Source organism: Alosa alosa, chromosome 3, assembly GCF_017589495.1.
Source record: "Alosa alosa isolate M-15738 ecotype Scorff River chromosome 3, AALO_Geno_1.1, whole genome shotgun sequence".
Taxonomy (NCBI): Eukaryota; Metazoa; Chordata; class Actinopteri; order Clupeiformes; family Clupeidae; genus Alosa; species Alosa alosa.
In genome coordinates this window covers 29,661,045-29,683,294 of record NC_063191.1, presented here as the reverse complement: position 1 = coordinate 29,683,294, position 22,250 = coordinate 29,661,045, and the positions used below count along the sequence as shown (strand labels likewise).

The 22,250-nt window shown below is 39.6% G+C and overlaps 1 protein-coding gene across 6 annotated transcripts in view; it reads left to right on the top strand.

Moving 5' to 3' along the window:
• akap11 (A kinase (PRKA) anchor protein 11) overlaps positions 1 to 21,847 on the top strand; it is a 42,991-nt gene extending 21,144 nt beyond the window's left edge. For 4 of the 6 annotated variants that reach the window (XM_048238405.1, XM_048238407.1, XM_048238406.1 and 1 more), the window contains exons 7-12: positions 11,452 to 15,550; positions 15,753 to 15,908; positions 16,710 to 16,796; positions 17,652 to 17,698; positions 18,365 to 18,546; positions 19,178 to 21,847. In XM_048238405.1, the coding sequence (XP_048094362.1) occupies positions 11,452 to 15,550; positions 15,753 to 15,908; positions 16,710 to 16,796; positions 17,652 to 17,698; positions 18,365 to 18,546; positions 19,178 to 19,330 (4,724 nt within the window). In that variant the 3' untranslated portion in view covers positions 19,331 to 21,847. The remainder of the gene's footprint in view (positions 1 to 11,451; positions 15,551 to 15,752; positions 15,909 to 16,709; positions 16,797 to 17,651; positions 17,699 to 18,364; positions 18,547 to 19,177) is intronic. The other 2 variants (XM_048238408.1, XM_048238410.1) reach the window with 2 other exon arrangements.
• The last annotated feature ends 403 nt before the right edge of the window (positions 21,848 to 22,250 follow it).

The window sequence follows — 22,250 nt, the reverse complement described above, 5'->3', positions numbered from 1 at the left end:
TGTTATAGGGCCAATGAAAGTTGTACAACAAGCTGAACTAGTGGGCTTCTTTTTAAACGGAACCGCGTGTTTCCTTTGCGTGCTATGAAGGCATGGCTTTACAGTGGCAACCGGGTGATAAGCGGGATAACAGGTGTGTCCAGTTATACGGAATTAATGGACTCGGGCGGAGGGAGTTCTTTGCCCCTCGCCCTCGTCCATTAATTCCGTATAACAAGACACCTCAGCGGCCGTTATCCCTTACTTAATGGCTGCACAACATTTATAGGGGTTTTAATATATTCACCACCCAAAAAATGTCAGGTGGCACAGCCTTTTATTTTTTAGAAAAAAGTTTCTAAAAAAAAAAACACATTTTGTTTTCAACACACATTCATGTATTCAAATACATAATGCCCCACCTTGATTAGAACCTGGTTATGGGAGAAAATGTTTACATTGTGTTTGTTAAAAATGACTATTGGCCGATTTATATTGGTTTAAAAAAACTCAAATATCGAAATTGGTATCGGCCTTCAAAGTCCCATATCGTTCAGGCTCTATGGGAGATGGAGAGAAATTGACACCCGCACACACACACATACACACACACACACACACACACACAGGCATGCAGACACACATAGGCACGCACAAGGCACGCACACACACACACACACACACACACACACACACAGGAACACACATACAAACATACACAAAAGTTGCAAGAGTAGGGGATGGAGTAGGAGATGGAGACAAGTGTGACAAGCTGGAGAGGATGTACAGGACTGAGCAGCGGTCATATTTTGTACCGCTATGCAGTACATCTAGTTTTCATCTGTACTGCCACATGGAATATATATTTTGTTCTCTAATTGGCTTTAGATCTATCCAATTGCAGGCAGAGGCATTTTGTCCCTTTATCAGTTGAAACACGTCCCATCAAATTCAAATGTTGTGTTACCTGATTCAAATTCTGATCAAATCTGATAAGAATTTGAATGTGGCTACGCCAGGCTATCAATTTGTAGTCTATTACAAAAGAAGAAATAGTGAAAACAGAGGTGTGAACATAGTGAGAGTAGATTATTGCACAACAATAACTAACCTACGAGCTACAATAACAAACCTACCTTTGTCTGACATAGAAGTTATTTTGGGTCATCATTCCTCATTCATGATTGAGATACTGAAACATTAAGTCACACATAAGTCCATGATTATGCTATCTGTGACCCTCAAATGTACATGATTTGGGTCACACAGCGTAACCAGTCCCCGATAATCATATAAGAAAACCCATCTTCTACTCATTTTATTTAACAGTATGTATAGACCATTGGTTCCCAAAGACTGGGTCACCAGCATAGCCTAGTAACGATTTATGTTGTGTAATAGGCCTAGCTTATAGCTTAGGAAGGCCAACAGCTTTCTTTTAGGATCTAGTTTGTTAACAGCCACGGTTTTGTCATAACTCCTTCTGTGCAATTTTGCATTTAGAATAGCTCTAAAACTGGGGGGCGAACACGTTGCAGAGGGGACGCGAGAGCGTGGATATCTCACTTGCAAAATGAAACAATATTTCTGTCGGGCGTTATTTGCTGTTTACATCGGAATTGTCCACTGTGTTATGGATCCATTTGTCTGCAACGCAACAGGCTACAAGAACATCTATCTTTAGAAATACAGGAGCAGCTTACTATATGCTGAAGAGTGATGACTGCGTAGCATGCCAGCATATCCCCAAACTCTCGGATGTACAGTGGGCAGTGCTTCGACTTGGCCAGCTTCCCTCGCGGTCCGCGCGGCATCACACGACTTTAATTTGTATTTTTCCGTTGACGCTGCAACGACGCTGCAACAACCGGCAGAGGTCTCAAGTGAGCAGGGTGTCTCGTAAAAAGAAATGGAGCTGGAAAACCCTACACAGACTTCACTACAGACTTTAGCAGACTGGTTTAGAAATAATTTAACAGCCAGAAATATGCCTGCCCTGCCCTAATAAAGAAATATTTGGTTAACGGCGAGTGAATCCCGTTTGCAGCGGTAGAAGAAACGCAGGACAAATTAAACATTCTGGTTTTCTCCGAGTGCAACGATGATCGACAGACATCATTTGGACAAAATATAGAGCATATTAACCTCCGTTGCTCAGCCAAATGCCTTCCTGTTACGTCCTGTTATCACGGAGTTACAGGCGATAAACGATTTTTGATGGTCACAAGTTTACTTCATTAGCGGTTTATTTTTTTGATTATTAAAGAGTGTTATTCATTTAAAGGCTTGACTTCGTGCTTATTCAGAAGAGCATTTAGTGCTCTCCCCAATCCCAGACGTTCACATTGCATGCATGTTTGTTTGTAATGGATGCAACCACGAGATGTGCTTGTCATAGGCGCCGATACCGTGGGTGCTCCGTCTCTCGGGCACCCACTGAAAACATCGAGCACCACGTGTGCCAGCTTACAGTCCTGGCTAAATTTACATTAATTTAACATCGCAGTTTATGTTAAATTCAGAATCTCTCATAATGTGATTGGATATGTTGCTGTCAATTCCCTACTCCATATACTAACCACCAATGAGAGCGTCTCTCGTATGACAATTCCTGACACTTCCCACCTGAAGAATTAACGCAAGGCTTTGTCGGGTCTTCAGCCCCGAATGTTTAAAATGTATATACTGTAGCCCTGAATATCATTTTAAAAGTAGTGTGACAAAGCTTATTGTTTTGTGACACAGCTAAACACTGGTACCTCATAGAACGTCTATAACATAGCCTAGGTGGTCGCAACTCACAAAAGTAAAGCAGATGGAAAGAACTCACGCAAATCTAGCCTACAACACGCAGACAGCTTCATGCGCAGGGGAGAGAGAGAGCGCGCGCACACACAGGTGCTTTATGATTGTTGGCTTCTGATGGTATCTTGCTAATTCACTGAACTGCATTAGGTGACACAAATGGTATTTCCTTTATCTTATAACTCCTTGTCTGAGCGACTACCAGGCCTATGGTTTTTAAAAGTCAGATGTTCCCTGACAAAGACATTCAAAAATTAAGAATGTTTATTGACAAACTCCCTTCATTCAACCCTTGATTGAAGACATCGCGGTCTGGTGCGCTATGTAGATCGTTTCTCGTACCATTTAATTTCTCAGAATTTAGGTCTACTAGGCCTACAATAACGTCATCACCAAATACATCTTTTATTTTTAGTTGATCAACCACAAAGAGTGGCATAGGCCTACTGTGCACAGTGCACTGACGACTGTAGCAGCCCAAGGTAACCAGTTGTTGTAGATGAGAGGCAACCCCTTGTTTCAGATAGCCTGGACAACATGTTACCTGGGTGTTGCCTACGTTATTAATTAATGGTAGCCTACAATAGTTAATTGATTCGCGTAACATATTAGTTGGCTCAAAGAGAAGGGAATCAGGATGGAGAGGGTCACGCGTGTGTTGCTTTTGCGGGATCGAATCCAGTTTAATGCTATTTTTCAAAACATATATTTTTTTTACATGACTTTTGTCCGAGTGGCTGTAATGTAGCCGAGTGCTCAGGGCGTATGAAAAGTGACTTCAAACCGCCTAAAACAACTTGTTTGTGAATGTCTGACAACTGCTGCAGCGCATGCACGCGCAAGGAAACCAGTAGGTGGAGAAACCAGAAGGCACAAAACATCGGAACGATTTTAAGGCTATTTCGCATAGGCTACTCAATGGTGCTATTTCACACGCATTATAGCGACCCCCACTCACCGGGGTTAGGCGATTTGGCGTTTGAATATCCCCTCTAAAATAAACACATGTATTCGAATATTTGGAATATCTAGGCTATATTATTTGCGCATTATGTCAGTGATGCGCATCATGTCATCTGTTTTTAACTTTTTGTATGGTTATTGCTTGACAGGGGGAATTCCAAGCAGCTTTCAGCCATAAGGCATTTCCTAATTCACCCGACACTGATATTCAAAATGTTGAAACTATTTCGGCATAGCCTATAAGCAGTTTAATTAAATGTAATGTTAGTTGTAAACAAACGGGCTACTTGGTGAGGCTTGGCCTCAAAGATGCGCTCGTGCCTTAAATGGCAATACAAATCTTCACGATATAGGCCTATTAACTGACCGCCCGATTCACGTTGGCTGGGGGGCAGGGGGGGCCATCAGACATTTGTTCCCAAGGGTCTATGAATTGTTAATCCGGCCCTGCCCCCCAACTTAACATAACTTTCCACCTCTGAGACAGCTTAAAAGAAGTCTAGAGGACTCCTAACTCACTAAGACCTACTTACTGTAGGCTGCAAACCACAGGCCTTTTTTTTTTGGGCAAGCCTGCATTCGAGGCAGGCCTTCTGTTGAAGAATTGTATATAAATCCTGCGCTCCTACCCCCCGCTACCACAGCTGTGGATAGTGCGTCATGCTCACGCTTTATGTCTCCTTCTTGCAAACTAGGCCTATAGCCCAACCATTTACGTCTTCAAAAAATAACAACTTGCCAGATATGCTTTCATATCTTTGGGCTTTATTCAGCATTTTGTTCTTCCACTGGAAATGACTCTTTCCGGTCTATAGGCTGGCCAAGTGCGTAATTCTGCGGCATAAAGCAGATGTATTTGTTTATTGTACAGAAAAATAAAAATAACCTGTCAAGCAGTCAATTCACTACATTGCAGTCAATAAGTAGGGCAAATTACGAAACCAAAACGTGGGTCATAGTTGTCTAAGCCTCTGCTGTGAGGCCAAACCCATGAACAAAGACGCATTGATATCTGCAATAGAGTTTTTTTTTGCGAAACAAGCTCACAGCCGAACGAGTCATAGCACTGAAGGGAGAGGCAACTGGCATGTGATCTCCCCACGGGCCAATGGATGTACAAGTTTTCTCCTGTGCCTACGATATTTAATCCAGTGTTTTGTCAAGTTGCAAAATGCTATTCGTTTTAACGAATGTTTATGATGGTATGAAGTACTTTTTGTATAGGGTACTATCTTAATTGCTTTATACTCAATACTTGACCAATGGCTATTGCATCTGTCTATTGAAAGTGAGAATGTGGCATGTGATCTACTGTGTAGGCTTCATAAAATAAAGAGATTGCTAATGGCCTACATGGGGTGCGTTTCCCGTACAACTACGGAGGTTAGCTTTTTACTAACAGGATGCATCGTTCAACTAACCAACATGTAAGTTACGACTGTTTCCCAAAACTGTCCTACTTACATAGTAGGCCTACTGTAAGTTTGGACCATGATAGTTTCCAAACTTCAGTAGTCTGGACTAAGGTGGTTAATGACGTTTAGTAGCACGTGAACGGGCACATACTTCTGTGGCGCATTGCGTTAAGGCCGGCAGATGACCGCCACCGTTGCACAGCAGTTACCAGTCCCCTGTCCAAGAGTTCGAATCTGGGTTAAGATTTTGACAACAATATTGACATTGTTGTTTACCTAAGTTTATCTTTTGTGCAGATCATATTATCAAAATCAGAATCAGCCTTCTTGGCTTGGTTTATGTAAACTAACAAGGACCCCCCTCCATGAAAATCAAAGGCTACATATTCTCAGCTGACTCGTCAAAAAGTGCGCACCACCTTATTATTATCTGCAGGTGTGTGACTTTTACTTAGGTGCACATGGCTGCAAATTGACTTTTAATTTATGTATTTTCTGCCTTGGGCATTTTAAAATATGGAAGTATAAGTATTAAAAAGTATATATAGTATTAAAGTATGGTGGTTAGAAGTGTAAATATCAATTAGAAACCTAAATATATTATTAATTTGCAAACAAATAACTGGCGTCAGTGATGTCTTTGACATGAAGATCCCTGGAACTATGCTTCTACTAGCATTCTACCACAGGTCGAGAGGTGTAGTTGTAACTACACAACTTTACGATAGTGGTTGCGAACGTTCGTTGCTACTATGGTTTTGGGAAACACTAACGTACTGTAACAATGCATTGGACTATGTAAGTTCCAAATATGAATGTAATTCTGGGGCATAAAGCAGATGTATTTGTTTATGGTACAGAAAAATAAAAATGACATGTCTAGCAGTCAATTGACTACATTGCAGTCAAGAAGTAGGGCAAATTAATTTACGAAACCAAAACGTGGGTCATAGTTGTCTAAGCCTCTATAGAGTAGCCTGTTAAAAACGTCGCAGAAGCCTACCCAAGGCTACAGATTAATTCTGAACAGTTATTTCTCTACTGGCTCAATTATCACACCACTGTTTTGCTTTGCGCAGTTGCGTTACCCCAACACTGACAATAATGTAGATAGGAAATTTCGATTTCGATTTTCGTTACCACCGCATAGTCAAGCCTTAAGCCATACCCAAGTAGCCTAAATCGAGTTAAATCGAGCTTTTTCAGAAGGGGCGGCAGGCAGAGCGATGTACAGTGGCAGAGCGACGCACAGTGGCTGAAAGTGGTACTAAAGCTTCACGCAGCTTCACGCGTAATGTGCGACTGAAGTGGCCATTTGAAAGCGATGCCCACTGTACATTAAAATGGATCTTTTTGGTATTCATTTCCAACTTCCCAAGCTGATGGTGCTCAAAATGCAACACAACCGTGTTCAAAGCAGGATGAGGACAACCTAAGGTTGTGTGTGTGTGTACAGAACTGAGCTAGAACATGAACTGAACATATTTAACATTGTCTCATGAGTGTAATTGAGATTGCAGAATTGTGGGAAAACTTTGGAGTGCATCACTAAACCCTAGTAGTGGGCCATACCTATAGACATTAGATATCTATCCAACCACTTAAATATGGCACTGTAGAATGGTTATAGAAAAGTTTGAGAACCTGTGGCCTAAAACATCGACATTTTGGGCAATATTGGTGGTTGCATGTTAGATCTGAAGTCAATTGGGTCGCGATAGTCTGTCATTTTTAAAAAGTGGGTCCCCAGGAAAAAAGTTTGGGAAACACTGTTTTAGACCACTCAAGGGCCATAACACCTTTACTGAAAAATAAAAATACAAAGTAAAATCGTACAAACATGACTCTTGGAAAAAAAGAGCTGGTGAATTGGTAAATAGCTGTGTTCTCTTTTCACAGCTAATGAGGCAATACTTACACTACCAAAGCATCTCCTTTTGTGACCAGCAAACACCACAAACCTAAGAGACAAAGAATGTAAGATGTATTAACACACAGTAAGCAATTCATCTGTATTTTACATGCTTTCCCATCAAGTGAAGGGGAGCAACAAGTGGTAACAGGTGAAAAGATGTTCAGTTGGTTTAGCGGCCGTTTTTGACTGCACAAAAATTGCCCCTGGAATTAAAAATATATTCATAGAACTCGTTAAAACAAAGTTTTCCTTGCTCACAAACAGCACTAAAAGATATCACCTAGATTATGTCTTTCACATTTGCTATAACGTTTTACACAACCCACAAACAGCTCATTGAGTGAACATTAAGTCAACTAACAACAACCATTAATTACTGTACCTGGACTCTCTTTTTACTTTGAGATAGCTAGCATAGTTTGCTAATCACTGCTAACTACAGCTCATGCATGGAGTGAAGACAGAAAATGTAGTCTATTTTCCATCGATTAAAAACAAACTTTCTTAGTTTTAATAACTTCTTATTCAGACACATATTTTGTAACTACAAATTAGCAATGATAAGCAATGATAATAATGTCACTGACTGGTGAGAAGTTACATCAGCCATTTCAACATGCTCAAACATACAGAGCATGCTTGACACTTGTTAACTTACCAGATTGAGGACAGCAGGCAGTGGCATCTTCCCCTCCTTTGCACTGCGTGTGTGGGCTCAATTGTAACTCGTTTTCATTTTTTATTTGTTGTTTTATCTTGAACAAAAAACAATCTTGAGAAGCATTTGGGAAAGAATTGGAATAGAGACATGTAGGCGTAATTGTAAACCAGCCCAAAAACTGAAATAATAATAGATTAAATAAAATAATAAGGATCGCCATAGTTTAGAACTGGGGTTTCCAACAGGTAGCTTGCAAGCTACCAGTAGCTTCCCACCTGTTTCTGAGTAGGGCTAGCTCTCAAAATAAGGTTCAAGGAAAATGTTTGCGAATTTGATAAGTCACTTGGTAAACCTGATAAAATTCCTATCAAATCAAATTCACAATCTGCAAAGACAGAAGGTAAAAGAATTGAAAGGAGCGTTAAAATGCATACAAAACTTATTCAGCTGTTTTGGATGGAGATCAGCTATGTGAATACATTCTTTATTCTTTATTCTTTGTTTACATGCTACAATTTAAAACATGCCACTACTAATAGCCTATAAAACATTAGTAGCTCTTTGCCATGTTCATTTTGTCAAGGTAGCTCTTGAAGGGAAACAGGTTGGAGACCCCTAGTTTAATTAGAATCACGTCAATAAGATAATATGGGAAATAAACAAAAGTATGAATAATACCATTACTGCCAGAAATGCTATCTATGGTAAACTGGTTCATGTTTGCCACTACTGGCAAATTTGTTACCAGAAGTTCACTTAAGTTTGCCATTACTGGGAAACAGCTGGTGGCAGTTCACTGGCAATTGCCACTACTGGCAAATTTGTTACCAGAGGTTCACTAGAAGTGTGGTGGCAAATCATTGGCAGACAGATTTGCCACTAGTGGCAAACTTCTTATTGTTGCCAGAACTTTACTGGAAGTTTGCCTATAGCAGCCAACACTGGCAAACTTCTGGCAATAATTTCTAGTGAACTCATTTGTTTCCCTAGCCTGACGTAGTCATACTCAATTCTAGTCAGAATATGAGTCTGATACTGCTCCATTGGTACATAATTATGGGCCGTGTTTCAACCGATACAGGGGGGAATGCCTCTGCACTCAATTGGATAGACCTAACCAATCAGAGCAACGAAATGGCTTACCGTGAGGTGTAGGAAGAAAACACACAAACCATCCTTCTTCTCCACAAATGCCTTAACATTGTTTTCTGGTCTTTTGTAAAAAAGTTAGTGTCGTCAATAACTCCTAGCCTACAACACTCATTAGCGAAATCTAAGAGATAGTAGTAGGGTAGGCTATTAGGAAAAAACGGATAGCCTATATCCCCTCCGTTTTTAAAAATAATTCTGTTGAACACTGATATGCTACAAACATGTTAAACAGCTGGGAAAGGCTGTCGCAAATCTCTTAAACAGGTGGTCAATCAGAGATTTCAAACAAACGAGGAAACATGTCACAATGCAACAGCGCTGTTTTCCCTTGTAAAGTGAAACCACGAGTTTTCCCACATCTCAACTTTGGCCAAAGTTTTCAGAAATAATTGTTTTCAGTAATAAAACCTCATTAAATAATATGCATTTTCCATATGGGGTCTTAAAAGCCATGTATCCTTCTAGACACAGTGTTTTTGTTTCAAACATAAGCCTAATCTAAGCGTGCTCAGATGACGTGATGGACCAGGCGCTGTTGCTAACCTGTCCATCATCGTAAAGCCCGATTTGATTATTTGATTGGTCCGCCTGATCTAGGGCGAGCATACTTGCTCCACAATGGAGCAATGCCAGACCGAACTTCCCGACCTCAAATGTTCTGAGTGGGACTAAGTTCGGAATGGCACCCAGGCTATTGTTTCCCACAAATCACCCACAAGTTTGCCGCAAATCTGCTGCAAACATTTAGTTTCTGTAAGGGTAGGGTTGCAAAGGGGTGGAAAATTTCCGGTAAACTTCCGGAAACTTTCCATGGGAAGTTAAGCTGGGGAATTTTGGAAATATTCCAAGTTGGATACTTTCATGGAATTAAAGGAAATTAAGAGAAATAATGGGAATTTTTACGGGAATTAACTGGGAATTTTGGGTAATTCATACAAACTGCTTCATATACAAATATAAATATAGTCTAAACATATAGTTTTAGAATAAGCTTTATGATTTCATATTTTCGGCAAGCTTGTCTGCCTATGTTTTTTTAGCATGCTTGCAGTCTGTTTTTTTACAAGCGGCTAACATTAGCTAGCCTTGTGAGACCATCCTGATCTTGCGAGTTCCATTTTTCCACACGCAGATCAGTCTGGCTTCTTGCGATGGAGAAAATGGTTTTGAGCCAGGTTTAGGTTAAGGGTAGCCTAGCTTGTGGTTGTATTTTGGTTGACACTCTGTTAGTACATCATACACTTCGTTGACCTGATTGGTTGATTTGGCCCGTCTATCACCAACGTAGGTGGTGATAGACAGATGGTTTATCTAATCAGCTAACCAGTATTTCGCCTCTTCTCAAAAGTTCTCCAACGGAAAGTTCCCAGATGGATATGTCGAGCGAATGCGAAGCAATCCATCTGGCGGAGTCCGGTTAAACATTAGCTGGCCGAAACAGCAAAAGTGAACACTGACTGAAGTTGACTTGTTACAAAAATATGACCATATGGTTATTAACCATATAACCAGTATTTTAGCCCCTTCCCAAAAATTCTCCAACGGAAAGTTTCCAGATGGAAATGCCGAGCAAATGCGAAGCAATCCATCTGGCGGAGTCAGGTTAAACATTAGCTTGCCGAAACGGCAAAAGTGAACACTGACTGAATTTGACTTGTTACAAAAATATGACCATATGATTATTAACCATCAACAAGTAACGACAAGCCCACAACTGGGTAACTCTGTTAGCAAACTTCCCCCAGTTTTCCACTAGTTATTCTCTCATGAGATGACGTTCACAATGGCGTTTTCACTGGAATCTACTATTTCTTGGTTAAAATTAGTATTTTACCTGGTTGCACCACCTGACTATGTGGTTGCCCCACCTGACTTTTGCTACTAATTTAAAATTATACAAGCATCTTCATAGACTTTGTTAGCAAGTTCATCCATTTAGTTTTACAAAACAAAAGAGTTTTATATTAATAACTTGTTCTCAGTTTTACATTGGTTGTACCACCAGACAAGTCCAACTATGATCACCAACTATTATCAATATTTGAGAGAGATTTACGAACTTTTCACTCATCAGTAAAGGTCACTTGGGGTCCTCTTGATGAGACAATATCCTGTTTTATATATACTCTTTTCCCTCTTCAATTCAAAATAAACGTTCTATGAATGCAGTTACACCGCCCTGACATTTCAGATATGAAAATTTCCAGATAAAAGTTTTTTTTTTCAATTTTCCAAACAATTACCTAGTAAACTAGTACATATACTACAATTATGCCACTATATTTATTTTTAATTTCCTTACCTTTTAAATTCTATATTTAATACTTTTCACAGTGTTAATTTGCTCAGACGGTTGCACCACCTGACATTTTGAATAAAATAATGTTTGTTATGAATCATTTAAAGTTATTTTAAACCAAAGTAATGGACTCGGACACAGAAATCTGCATGTCATGTCATTGACCCACACACCAAACAGTAAAATGTGGCAAATTTATTCATAAAACATTTTCAATGTAATAGATCTATAAATCTCCATATTTTTGTGCTCTTTTCCCTAGTCTCGGCTTCCTACAATCAGGGAAATCAGCGTGATGTTGCCTCCCAGACAGTCTCCAGATACTGCAAAGACATGGCTGGCTCTCACATCATTGTAGGCACTTCTTCCAAGAAGAGCTCAAGAAAGCAGAAGTACACCACTGAGGGACCTATCTCTGTCCAGTTGGGTTCCACTTCTACGTGTTTTTCAAGAATTGAGAGTCCGTATAGTTTGCCTTTGTCAGACATTCCCCCTAAAGACCAAGACATCTCTCACTCCCTGACAGAGTCAGATGAGTCAGACTGCTCTAGCCCCAGTCCCATAATTTTCTTAGATGAAGTGGACTATCAGAGGAGTCTTAAGGCAAAACTTGAAATACCCAATATCCCTGTCCTCAAGGATGGTGTAGAGGACTCTGACTCGGAGGTCAGTGAATTTTTTGATAGTTTTGATCAATTTGAGGACTTGGACCTAATACTCCAATCATCCATCAAGGTGCCAAAAGGTCAAAACACCTCTGGCCAATCACAGACAAAGACGTTATCTGAAGAAACTGACTCTAAATATGTCTCCAGGGGTCATTCAACTATGAATCCTCATAAATTTGACCACTCCGTTCTCCCAGACAATATTAGGAAACCAACTCCACTGAGGCCAGGTTCTCCATATGGTGTTCACTCAGATGTTTCAGATTCTCCCCGACTAGTAAGGAAATCCTGTGACGAGAGTGGATCACTGTTCAGTCCAATCTGTTCATCTGCTTTCAGCCCTCTGGGAGAAGGGGGTACCCTAGAGTATTTCTGGAAATTAGATGGAGACATTTCAGAGTTACGCAAACCTCATGATCTCTGTTCCTTGTATAAGACCTATTCTGATTTTGCAAGTAGCCTGTCCAAGGAAATTCTTGGATCTGTTTGTGGCTACTCATCCCCTGTTGATATCAACATGAATAAGAACCTGAGTTGTGTTTGTCACAAAGAATTTAAAAGCATCAGTGGACATCTCATGAAGTTGGCTGACATTCAAGAAACAGTAACAGTTTCCCAGTCACAGAAGAAATATCAGTCTCTCAAAGATGGAATTCAGAGATTTGCCACAGATCTAGTTGAAATTAGTCTTGGTAGTGCCTTCAGAGATATCCAGAAAGGAGTGTCATCCTGTACTACTACCCTTTGCCATTTAGCTGCCAGGCTGACCTCTTCAGTGTTTCAAATGGCCTTTCATGAGATAGGTATGCGTCGTGCATATGTGTTAAAAGAACGTGCCATAAATGGATTGGCTAGCTTCCTTGTTGGAGAGGCGGTTTCTGGGGCACTTGGAGAATTCTTGTCTTTGAAAAGTCAAATTTTTAGCAACACTGTTACAAAATTTGCTGCAGATTTGGCTGAAGAGTTAGTCTTTGAAGGTATCATGGAGGTTTGTCAGTTTTCACACGCCTCTTCACCACTGACTCCAAAAGTTTACTCTTTTGAACACGAAGAGGAAGTTGTTTCTTCATATGCCACAGATCTATCGGAATCTGTTCTTCAGGAGGCATTTATAGAATTGTCACAAGCTGACATGGCATTTACAACCCAAGCAGCCATCAGTGTGTCTGTAGACAACATTTGTCATGTCAGTTCTGAAATTAAGTCCAAAACAGCCTGTTATACAGCCAGTTGTAATCCTGCACTAAGAGGCAGCCTTCAACCATATGATCCAGTGCAGGATGATTGCATGATGCAGAAAGCTCTTTTTTGTGTGTCTGGTATGGCTAGCTGTGTCTCGGTCCCTGTGGCTGGAAAAGCTATTTCTCATTTACAGAGTCTAGAGGAGACTGCTGATAGCAATGCTGGCTTTCAAAGAGAGTCTATGGCAGTTCCACTAGATGACAGTATTTCAGGAAGAGCCTCTTTCAGTAATTTGTCTGGTACCATGGTGGACAAGATAGTGAGTGAAGCATTTGACCTAATGACATCCCCTAAAGTCAAGAAAAAGGTAGAAGACTGTGCTGACTTTCTGAGTAAATCAATGGGAAGTCACCTGTCATCAGGTCAAGGAGAGAATCAGACTTTAAATTCAAAGTTGCATGATGCATCTATCCAGAGTTCTGAATGCAACCTTTTGACTCTGTCTGTCTCAAAGACTGAAAGTAAAGAAACATCTGATCTCTTGACGAAGCATCATTCCCCAGTCAGTCAGGAAGCCTCAGAAATTGATGGTGTTTTGACTAAGGACACTCTGGATGTACCAACCTTCGAGATATCCACTGGAGGCGAAAAGGTCAGTGTAGAGGAAATAACCCATGCTCCTGACCAGAAATGTGGTGCAGACACAGGAGCACCCTCTAATCCACAGCAACCTTTAGAAAATTACAATGAAAGAAAAAGTAAGCACTTTTCAAAGAGGTTCAAAGGCAAATTCACCAAGGAATATTCCCCTTTAACACCCCCTTCAACGTCACATTACTCACCATCTGGTCAGAAAAAAGGAAGTTCTGACTTTCATATGGCAGACTTCATGTCTACGAGATCTTTGTCTGAGGGGGCATGCCACAATGAGATGGAGGAAGATGTTCTGGAGGAAGGATATAATTCAGGTATAGTTAACAGAGCTGAAACAGAACATGATGTCAGTTTTGACGACAAAATGATGGAGAATGGAGCTCTCCTCTATGCAGGACGATTAGCATACCACATAGTCTCTATGGCAACTGAAATGGATTCGATGGGCCTTGATGTGCTATATAACAGGGACACTGAAAGAAAAGATGTTGTCTCACATAGTGCAAAGTTTTCAGAGCAGACCCTAAACGTTTTATGGATGTATGCTGGTGAAATTGCTGGAGAGGTTATGAGTGATGTGAAGAAAATGATGATTACAAACCATAGTCACCACAAAGGTATTCAAAGGGACACATCAAGATTATCACAGAGTCATGAATCTGATTGCAAAACTGTAAAGTTGAGTGATCTAGGTGATCAGTGGTTCAGTGACTGTCTACCATCAGTTCTCAATGCCCCTAGCAGTAGTACCAGTCGGATGACAACTGAGTACCCAAGCTGTGAGAGTGCCTCAGACGAGTATGCAGGGTACCTAATTAAAGTTTTGAAGAAAGAAGGTGGAAGCAGAGAACTTATCTTGGATCATTATGCCAGTCAGCTGGCATATAGATCGATAAAGGCTGGACTTACTCATGCAGCTCACAAATTAAAGCCTAAGTCTCCCTCAAGACTTTATTCCTTAAGGCATTTGCACTGCAGTAGCAGCCACAATGTTTGTAGAATGTCAGCTTCTCAAACAATCCCCGCTAGAGGCGTTGTTGGTAAAGCATGTTCCCTTAGTGGTGCTGCACAGCCTTTATGTCATGAAGGGCAAGACAATAAGAATGAGTATATGGAATATGTACATTTTGCTGAGTCCTTGGCATACAGTATTACCTGTGACGTTACAAGGAAGCTTAGAGTGTCCTCAGTGCGTTTGCCAAAATCACTGACTGATTCCTGTCTGTATAAAAAAACTAAGCTTGAGGACATGGCAGAGAATTTCATGAAAAGCACGTTTTCTTGTTCTATATTGCCTAACGCAGAAAAAAAGCGACAGTATCATAGCACTGGGAACTTAAATGATGGCTCTTACAACAGTGGCATAATGCAAGTGATTGAGCACTATGCCCAAAAAATAGTAGATGACACTTTGGAAATGACCTTGGGAACTGTCGCCCAAAAGGCAGCAGGAGGGAAAACTCTTGAAAAACTCCCATGTTCCAAAAGACGATGGGATGCTAAGGCCAGGGCCACATCAACGTTTCAAGTGTGCCACTACTGTCAAGTTAGTGATTGTTTGTGTTATGGCAAGTCTGTTCGACATCACTATCATGGTTTGCAGAAAAGGGGGGGACAGTGTCCTGATGCAGCAAGTGGACATGACATTCCCAAGATTCATATTCATTTGGATAAGAGGGCAATGTTTGCAGAAGAAATGGTGTCAACAGCAATTGCGAAAGCAAAGAAAGAACTGAGCAGTGCTAGCCTGAATGCAGACAGTGGGATTGGTCATGATGGAGCAAGCTTTGCGGAAAGCCTCACCACAGAGATTATGACGTCAGCATTGTCCAATGTCTGCCAAACCATCAATTTGAGGTAAAACCACTTGATGACTTGCCCTGTACATGTCTGATGCTCAGTACAGCATGTTGATTTATTTGGAGTTGTCAAGCTTGTGTTGAGTTTTGAATTCTAAACCCCAATACACATTGTGTTTCCTTTGTCATAGACATTGTTTGTTTTCTCATAAAATGTTTTGGTTAAAATGTATATAAAAATAACAATGTTTATGTTGCAGCATGTCAGGGAAAGAAGGTATCAATACAATAGAATCCACTATAAGCCAGCAGCTGAGCTTGAGTGTTGGAGATGACAGTCTTGGCAGTTGGTCTAACTTGAGTTTTGAGGATGACCATCCAGATGAGAGCAGCAGTTTCTTCCATTTGAGTGACAGGTAAAGGACCTCCACAATGTTTCCACACTTTATTTTTTTACAGTGTCATAACTTCAGTCATAACCTCTAGGAAAGTATTGTGTCAAACTGTTAGTAGATCTGCTTGATATACTACTGCATTTTTCGCAGTCATCAATACTTACTAAAGTGAGAACTATAGAAATAGATTTGAATATTTTTAAGCTAGATGTGGCAAGTTTGTTTAACAAAATTAGTTTGAGTACAAATGTCCTATTTTGCTTGTGAGTTACAACGTTGTCTTTCTGGATCCTGACCTGTTTCTCCAAAACCCCTGAAGGAACAAAAAAATAGCTTTTTTAAGAACGTAAGATGAACTTAAATTGGACTTGGCTATTTCTTATGAGTTGAAGTTAAGAAATACAAGACAATGGTCTAAATTGTACATGTGAAATTGAGCTCAATTGTGTGTAGGAGCAAATAGGATATCTTGTTTTGATTTTTGTTTTTCTCTAGGAGTTCAATTTTTGGACGCAGGAACAAGCACTTATATTTTGAAAATCATAACAATTGTGAAGCGCTTAAAATACTGTATTAGTCATCAATAGTTAATTAGCATTGAGGCATGGTGTTTTGTGTTAACACAAGACATTCAGTTCAAGATGTCATCACAGTGAATTCAAACTAAACATTCTCATTCTTCAGTATTAATGATATGCATATTGTAGAGTGAAAAACTATACTGCTGTAGCACAGTATGGAAAAGTGATCTCCAACTGCCATTTTGATCTGTCGAGTGGAATAGTGCAGCGTATTAAGGAATGCTTCTCCTCTCTCCCCCAGTAGTAATGGGAACAGCAGTAGCTGGAGCAGCCTGGGTTTAGAGGGAGAGGTTTATGAAGAGCATTTGTCCTTTTCCCCGTCTGACAGGTTGGTCTGAGCCAAACATAACTTATTTGTGGGCTTTCAGCAGTGACTATACGACTACAGAAATTAGATACTGCCAGTGCTTAAATGTGTCTTGCATTTTCCTTTCTCTCTCAGAAGAAAGAAACTATGACAAGGAAAATGTCTTTGTTGTCTACCATTCACAAAGTTACCACACTGAAATCATTTATTGAAATCAGATTTGGCTTTAGATAATGCCCTGCATGTTGAAATAGTGATATATATGAAATAGTGATATATATCCAGACACGATTCTCATAAAACTTATATATAAGTTATATATATAACACAGGGAGAGAATGAGTCATTACAGTAGCAACAGAGTGGAAGTAATGTCATTCAACATGAATATAATATCTTTATGGGTGCACAGTATGCTTTTTCCAGAGCATGAAATATAATTGCAACTGTTGTCTTGGGCTATGTCAACAATGGTCTAGATTTAGAACCAAGGGAGATTTGTTGTTTACTCTTTTTGTTGATTCAAAATATGGAGAAAAACACCAGCTACATCTGCAAGAGACAACAGTGCTTCATCGGGCTGTCTTATAGAGAAATTATGGAAAACCTACATTGCAATCCAATAAATATATTTGTCTAGCATTACGTAGAATTTTTCTTCTTCTCCTTCTTCTTTGTCTTATTATATTTCAAAAACTATATTAAGAGCTGAGCTATGATGTGGGATATAATGAGAATTGGATCTCGAATCTCGTTTGAGTAGCTATCCTGCCTGTGTACTTTTAGTTGCTCTCACTTACTCTTTTTCTAATTCTAATTATTTAATCTGCCATTGTACTGTGACTTTCTGTTCTTGTTTGATATTTTACTTTGCAGTGATTACACTGAAGAGAAAGAATTGGAGGCCAAGGAGGAAACAAATGGTAATGAAAGCACCATCTGCTACAGGGGTACCCACCCCACCCCACGCACCTACCGACCTCTTACACACACACACACACACACACACACACACACACACACACACACGTGCGTTATACACAGTCACACATTTCCCCAATGTATCTTTGGTGCAGCTATACAGTTCTTTGGGGCTTCTCAGAGGGGAATTTACCATCCACTTGTAAAACCACACTTGATTTTCCCATCTCTCTCTCTTGAGACTGTCAGAGTAGATCTGAAAGTGTCTGCAGATGACTTTAGTCTAAGTTTTGTGTCTTGCCTAGTCAGCCCAGGAGCGTGGGAAACACAGCCATCTTGTGGGCTTGCTGATGAGAGTTGAATTGTGATTTAAGATACAGTCCAACGCACTGTACATGTCTGCATGCTTACACCATGTGTCCCATGATTTTAAGTTTTTATTTTGGTAGAGTCCAATCTCAAGGATTTATTAAAGTAATTTTATATCCCCTGATTAACCAAATTAGATTTAATATTCAAGAATGCCATTAGTGACATTAGTGAGATATACAGAACAGATGGAAAACATGCAGTGCTGGATGGCTCAATGATGTTAAAGAACAACCCCTGACTTTATAGCAAATATAATGTGATGTAAAGTGTTTGAAAAGATTTGTTGTGCATGGCAGGCACATCACGTGCAGAAAGGGTCCATGCACAGGGAGAGCGGGCACTGTTAGTGATCAACACAGAACTAAGGGAGCCTGGCCTTGACCCCCAGCTGAGGACCTTGCTCCAGTGGATTGCAGCCTCCATTGCTGAGCAGCCTGTTCTCCAGCTGGGCCATCAGAACAGCAGGGAGCTCCAACAGGTCACTATATTTTGTTGTTTGTTTGTTTTGCATAGATATTTCACATATAGACGACACCTGTTATCATATTCACTCAAACATGTGCAAACATAATCAATAAAATATACAAAATTTAAAGTAGATCACTCCAAACTCATAAACAATTCACCAACTGAACACGCAGAGTAGGATGAAATTACCGTGTTTTAATTCATGTATTTTAGGAGTTGATGAGGATAGAAACTACATGGATGTTGAAATTAAATCAGTTTCATTTATAGCCTCTTGCAACTAAATTCTAGGTCCTCATAACTGCTTGCACAAAGTGTTACCAAAACTGGCTTCTACCTACCAGAACCTACCTGTCATTTTTATTCAGAGTAGTCATGGTTTCAATTATCTTACGAGAGAGCGATAGGTAAGTCTCTTTATACTAAAAACAATACCAAATAGATTTTTTGATCTTAATATAAGAGATTCAAATAGCATTGCATTTGTTTCTGTGACTTGTGTGTTTTTGGTCCCAGTCCAGCCCTGCTCTTCAGGTTTTGCCTCATGGACCAATGCAATGAATGAAGATCAAGAGCTCTTAGATTACAAAAATATGTGTAGTTTCCATGGTGTTTGTGTAACACATCTTTCCCTTCTTTAGCTTCCAGAGGTCATGCAGAAGGTGAGGGAGAGGCAGTGGCGAATCGGTGAGCTGCTCCAAGCCCTGTTGAGGTATTATGAGGAATCACAGCTTGAAGACAACAGAATGCATGGTTACAAGTCTCTCTTCCAGTGGCTTCTAGAGCATGTCTAACTTTCACCCACACATGCCTTGCCTCGTATGTTTGTGCAGAGCTGTGAGTCAGCCTTAGTGAACTCCAGCCTGAGGAGTTACCATGCAGAATTCCAGTGTTTTGCTGTGATATACAGCATGCTTGCTGAAACTACTGGCCCCCTGTAGGAAGCCTTCTCTTGAGCGTTACACCCCCCTAACCACCAGGGTGTGTCATAGAAATGGCTATTAAAATTGCTCAGTGTGTGAGTTTGAGTTTCACCATGGACTGAAAGTATTTTTTCCATTCTTTTGCGTTCGCTAATAGATTCCATGTCACAATAATATACTTTTGTTCATGTTGTCAAACAGCCATATCCTGTCAATGAACACCAAGTGGTGTTTTCTGTCAAGGAAACCCCACAGCTTGGGGCAAAATGAAGTCACAGCCATACCTTTTCTCCGTGGTGATGTTTCCATTTAGTAAGGAACTATGTAAACAAACTCCTTTTTTCTCCTCATGAAAGGTGTTGTCTGGTAAAACAGAATAAAGAGTTTAAAAAAATCACCACACTCACAATTATTCTATTATTGTATTGAGAACATGTTTTTGTGCCTTTCACAACCCTGAAATACCCTACAGAGGATCACATGTGTTTGTTTCCAGTTCCAATGACACCATACTGTAGGATAATGGCATGTATTAATTTGTTCCCATTGGGATTATTTGATTTTAGCATTGATTGGATTGATTGACGCACAGTACAACACACAGAAGCATATAATGTATTAGGTATAACCCCATGGGAAGATAGAGATGTTAAGTCTTCTTTTCTGTCAGTATTACATGAAAAATATGTTTGTTTGCTTAATACATTTTATAAGCCCCTGTTTAGAATCCCATTGGAAGGTACAGTGGTGTTAAAAAGTTTGTGAACCCCTCCTTCCAATTACTGCCCCTTCCGATAAATGGTAAATGGTTGTGCTTCATAACGGCTGACTTTTCTTCACTCTAAAGTCACTCTTGCATAAGTTGGTTTATTTATTATTTGCGCAACAAATTAATAATTATTTACTAATTATTATTGTAAATAGGCATTCTAACAGATTTTCTTTGTCATTTTATAAGGTTTTTAATTTTTATAATATCTGGTAACTTTTTAGGTGATATGCTCAGATTTTCAAAAATCTATGGGGTTCACAAATTTTCTAGCACCACTGCATATGACCTCCTATAAGGGAAGTGTGTGCTTTTTATTATTTCTTATGCACTTTGCTTTCGATAGATATATTTGTTTTTAATGTCCATGTATTGCAATACTTTGTTCTGCACATGAAGAAGAAAACTATGACATAATTATGAATGGCTTTGAGTAGAAAAAACAAACGCACACCATATGCCAATGATTTAATAAAAAAAAACACTCATAAAAACACTCATAATTATGAATGGCACCTCTATATTGCTTCAATTGTGGAAATGTACTTCCAGATGCACTGTGGTACGTATGTGTATCACAAGTAATCACCTCCCTCCCTCTCAAATCTTCTCAGTATATCCCATCCTGTTTACAGTTTTCTACTGGTCCATACTAAATCACCTAATTGTACAGTGTACTTTTAAAAAAAATGTATGTTTTATGGTTAAGGTCAGTATTGTATAACAATATATTCAAAAGTTAGTCTGGGCTATAAAAAGATGTCACTCACATAAACATGCAACCTTTACACCATTTGAAATATGTTAGCAAACCCACACAAGCAACTGCCACATTTCAAATCTAAGATGTGTATATAATTTTTGGCAAATCATTTTTGCCTATATACTGACTTTGCTGCCTTCTTCAAGTGATGCAGCTTTGCTTTGTGCCATAATTTGAGTGGTGTTCTGTAGTGGCTTCCATTTAGCTGTGCTCACTCTTGCACCCCCACCTGCATGGCATTAGGGTCTCTAGTGAGCCATCACTCTTAACTGCTGTTACAGGGACATCCACTTGTCATTGTTGGTCTCATCTGTTTCAGTACAGCATGACCAATAAGTGTCAATGTTTCTGTTATTTGTGTTTTTGTTGATCTATATGCTGCAAAATCTGGGAGCCTTCAGAAATTATTGAAATCTAAAAATTAATACCTGTATGAAATGATCTTATGAAAGAGAAGATATGTGTAGTTCCACAGTATGGTGAGCAAACTGTGTATGGAGCAAGAGATCTTTCTTGCAAACCCATACTACTGCCTCCCCCATGAGGTGATACTGAATGAGTGCTTGTCCCTATACGCATGTGTATAAATAAGGCCAGGTGTTCAGCCTATAATATATTGCTTTAATACTTTGCTTTGTGTACATTCCTATCCTTCACTGAGTTTTTACTGCAATGTTGTGTTATTTAAAAGCAGAATGTCTATGCTAGATGCAGCTTAACAATATAAAAAGTAAATACTTTGTTATTTGTGGTGTTGCTCTCATCCTAATATACCAGGCAAATACGTATTCACTGACTTCTATTTTTCCTGTGTATTTGTATAATCTTGACAAATAAATATAAATTATTCAATGTATCCTATTAATCATTGCTCCTTTTTCATGGTCTTTAGCTGAGATGTCCGTTAGTGGAGTTGTGCAGAAACTTTGAGCTCAAAGTGAAGATACTTCATTAAGTTATACAGTAGCACTACTACATTTGTAATTGTTAAAAATGTGGGTAAAAATAAAGCTTTATTTGTCTCCAGTGTTTTGCTATATACTGCATCAAGTAGGGTTTAACATGCTTGTCTACACATCAGACATGATTTACAATCTTGCTTGTAACAATGAGGCATATTCCATTTGTATTCCCTGAAGCTGTGGCCAGGTTCACTATCCCATATTGTCTGGCAGGTGTATAACTTGGTTGTTTGTCAACTTTGGATTTTGCAACACTTTGACAACATGGACTGACTCCAACATTTTTCCATGTTCATC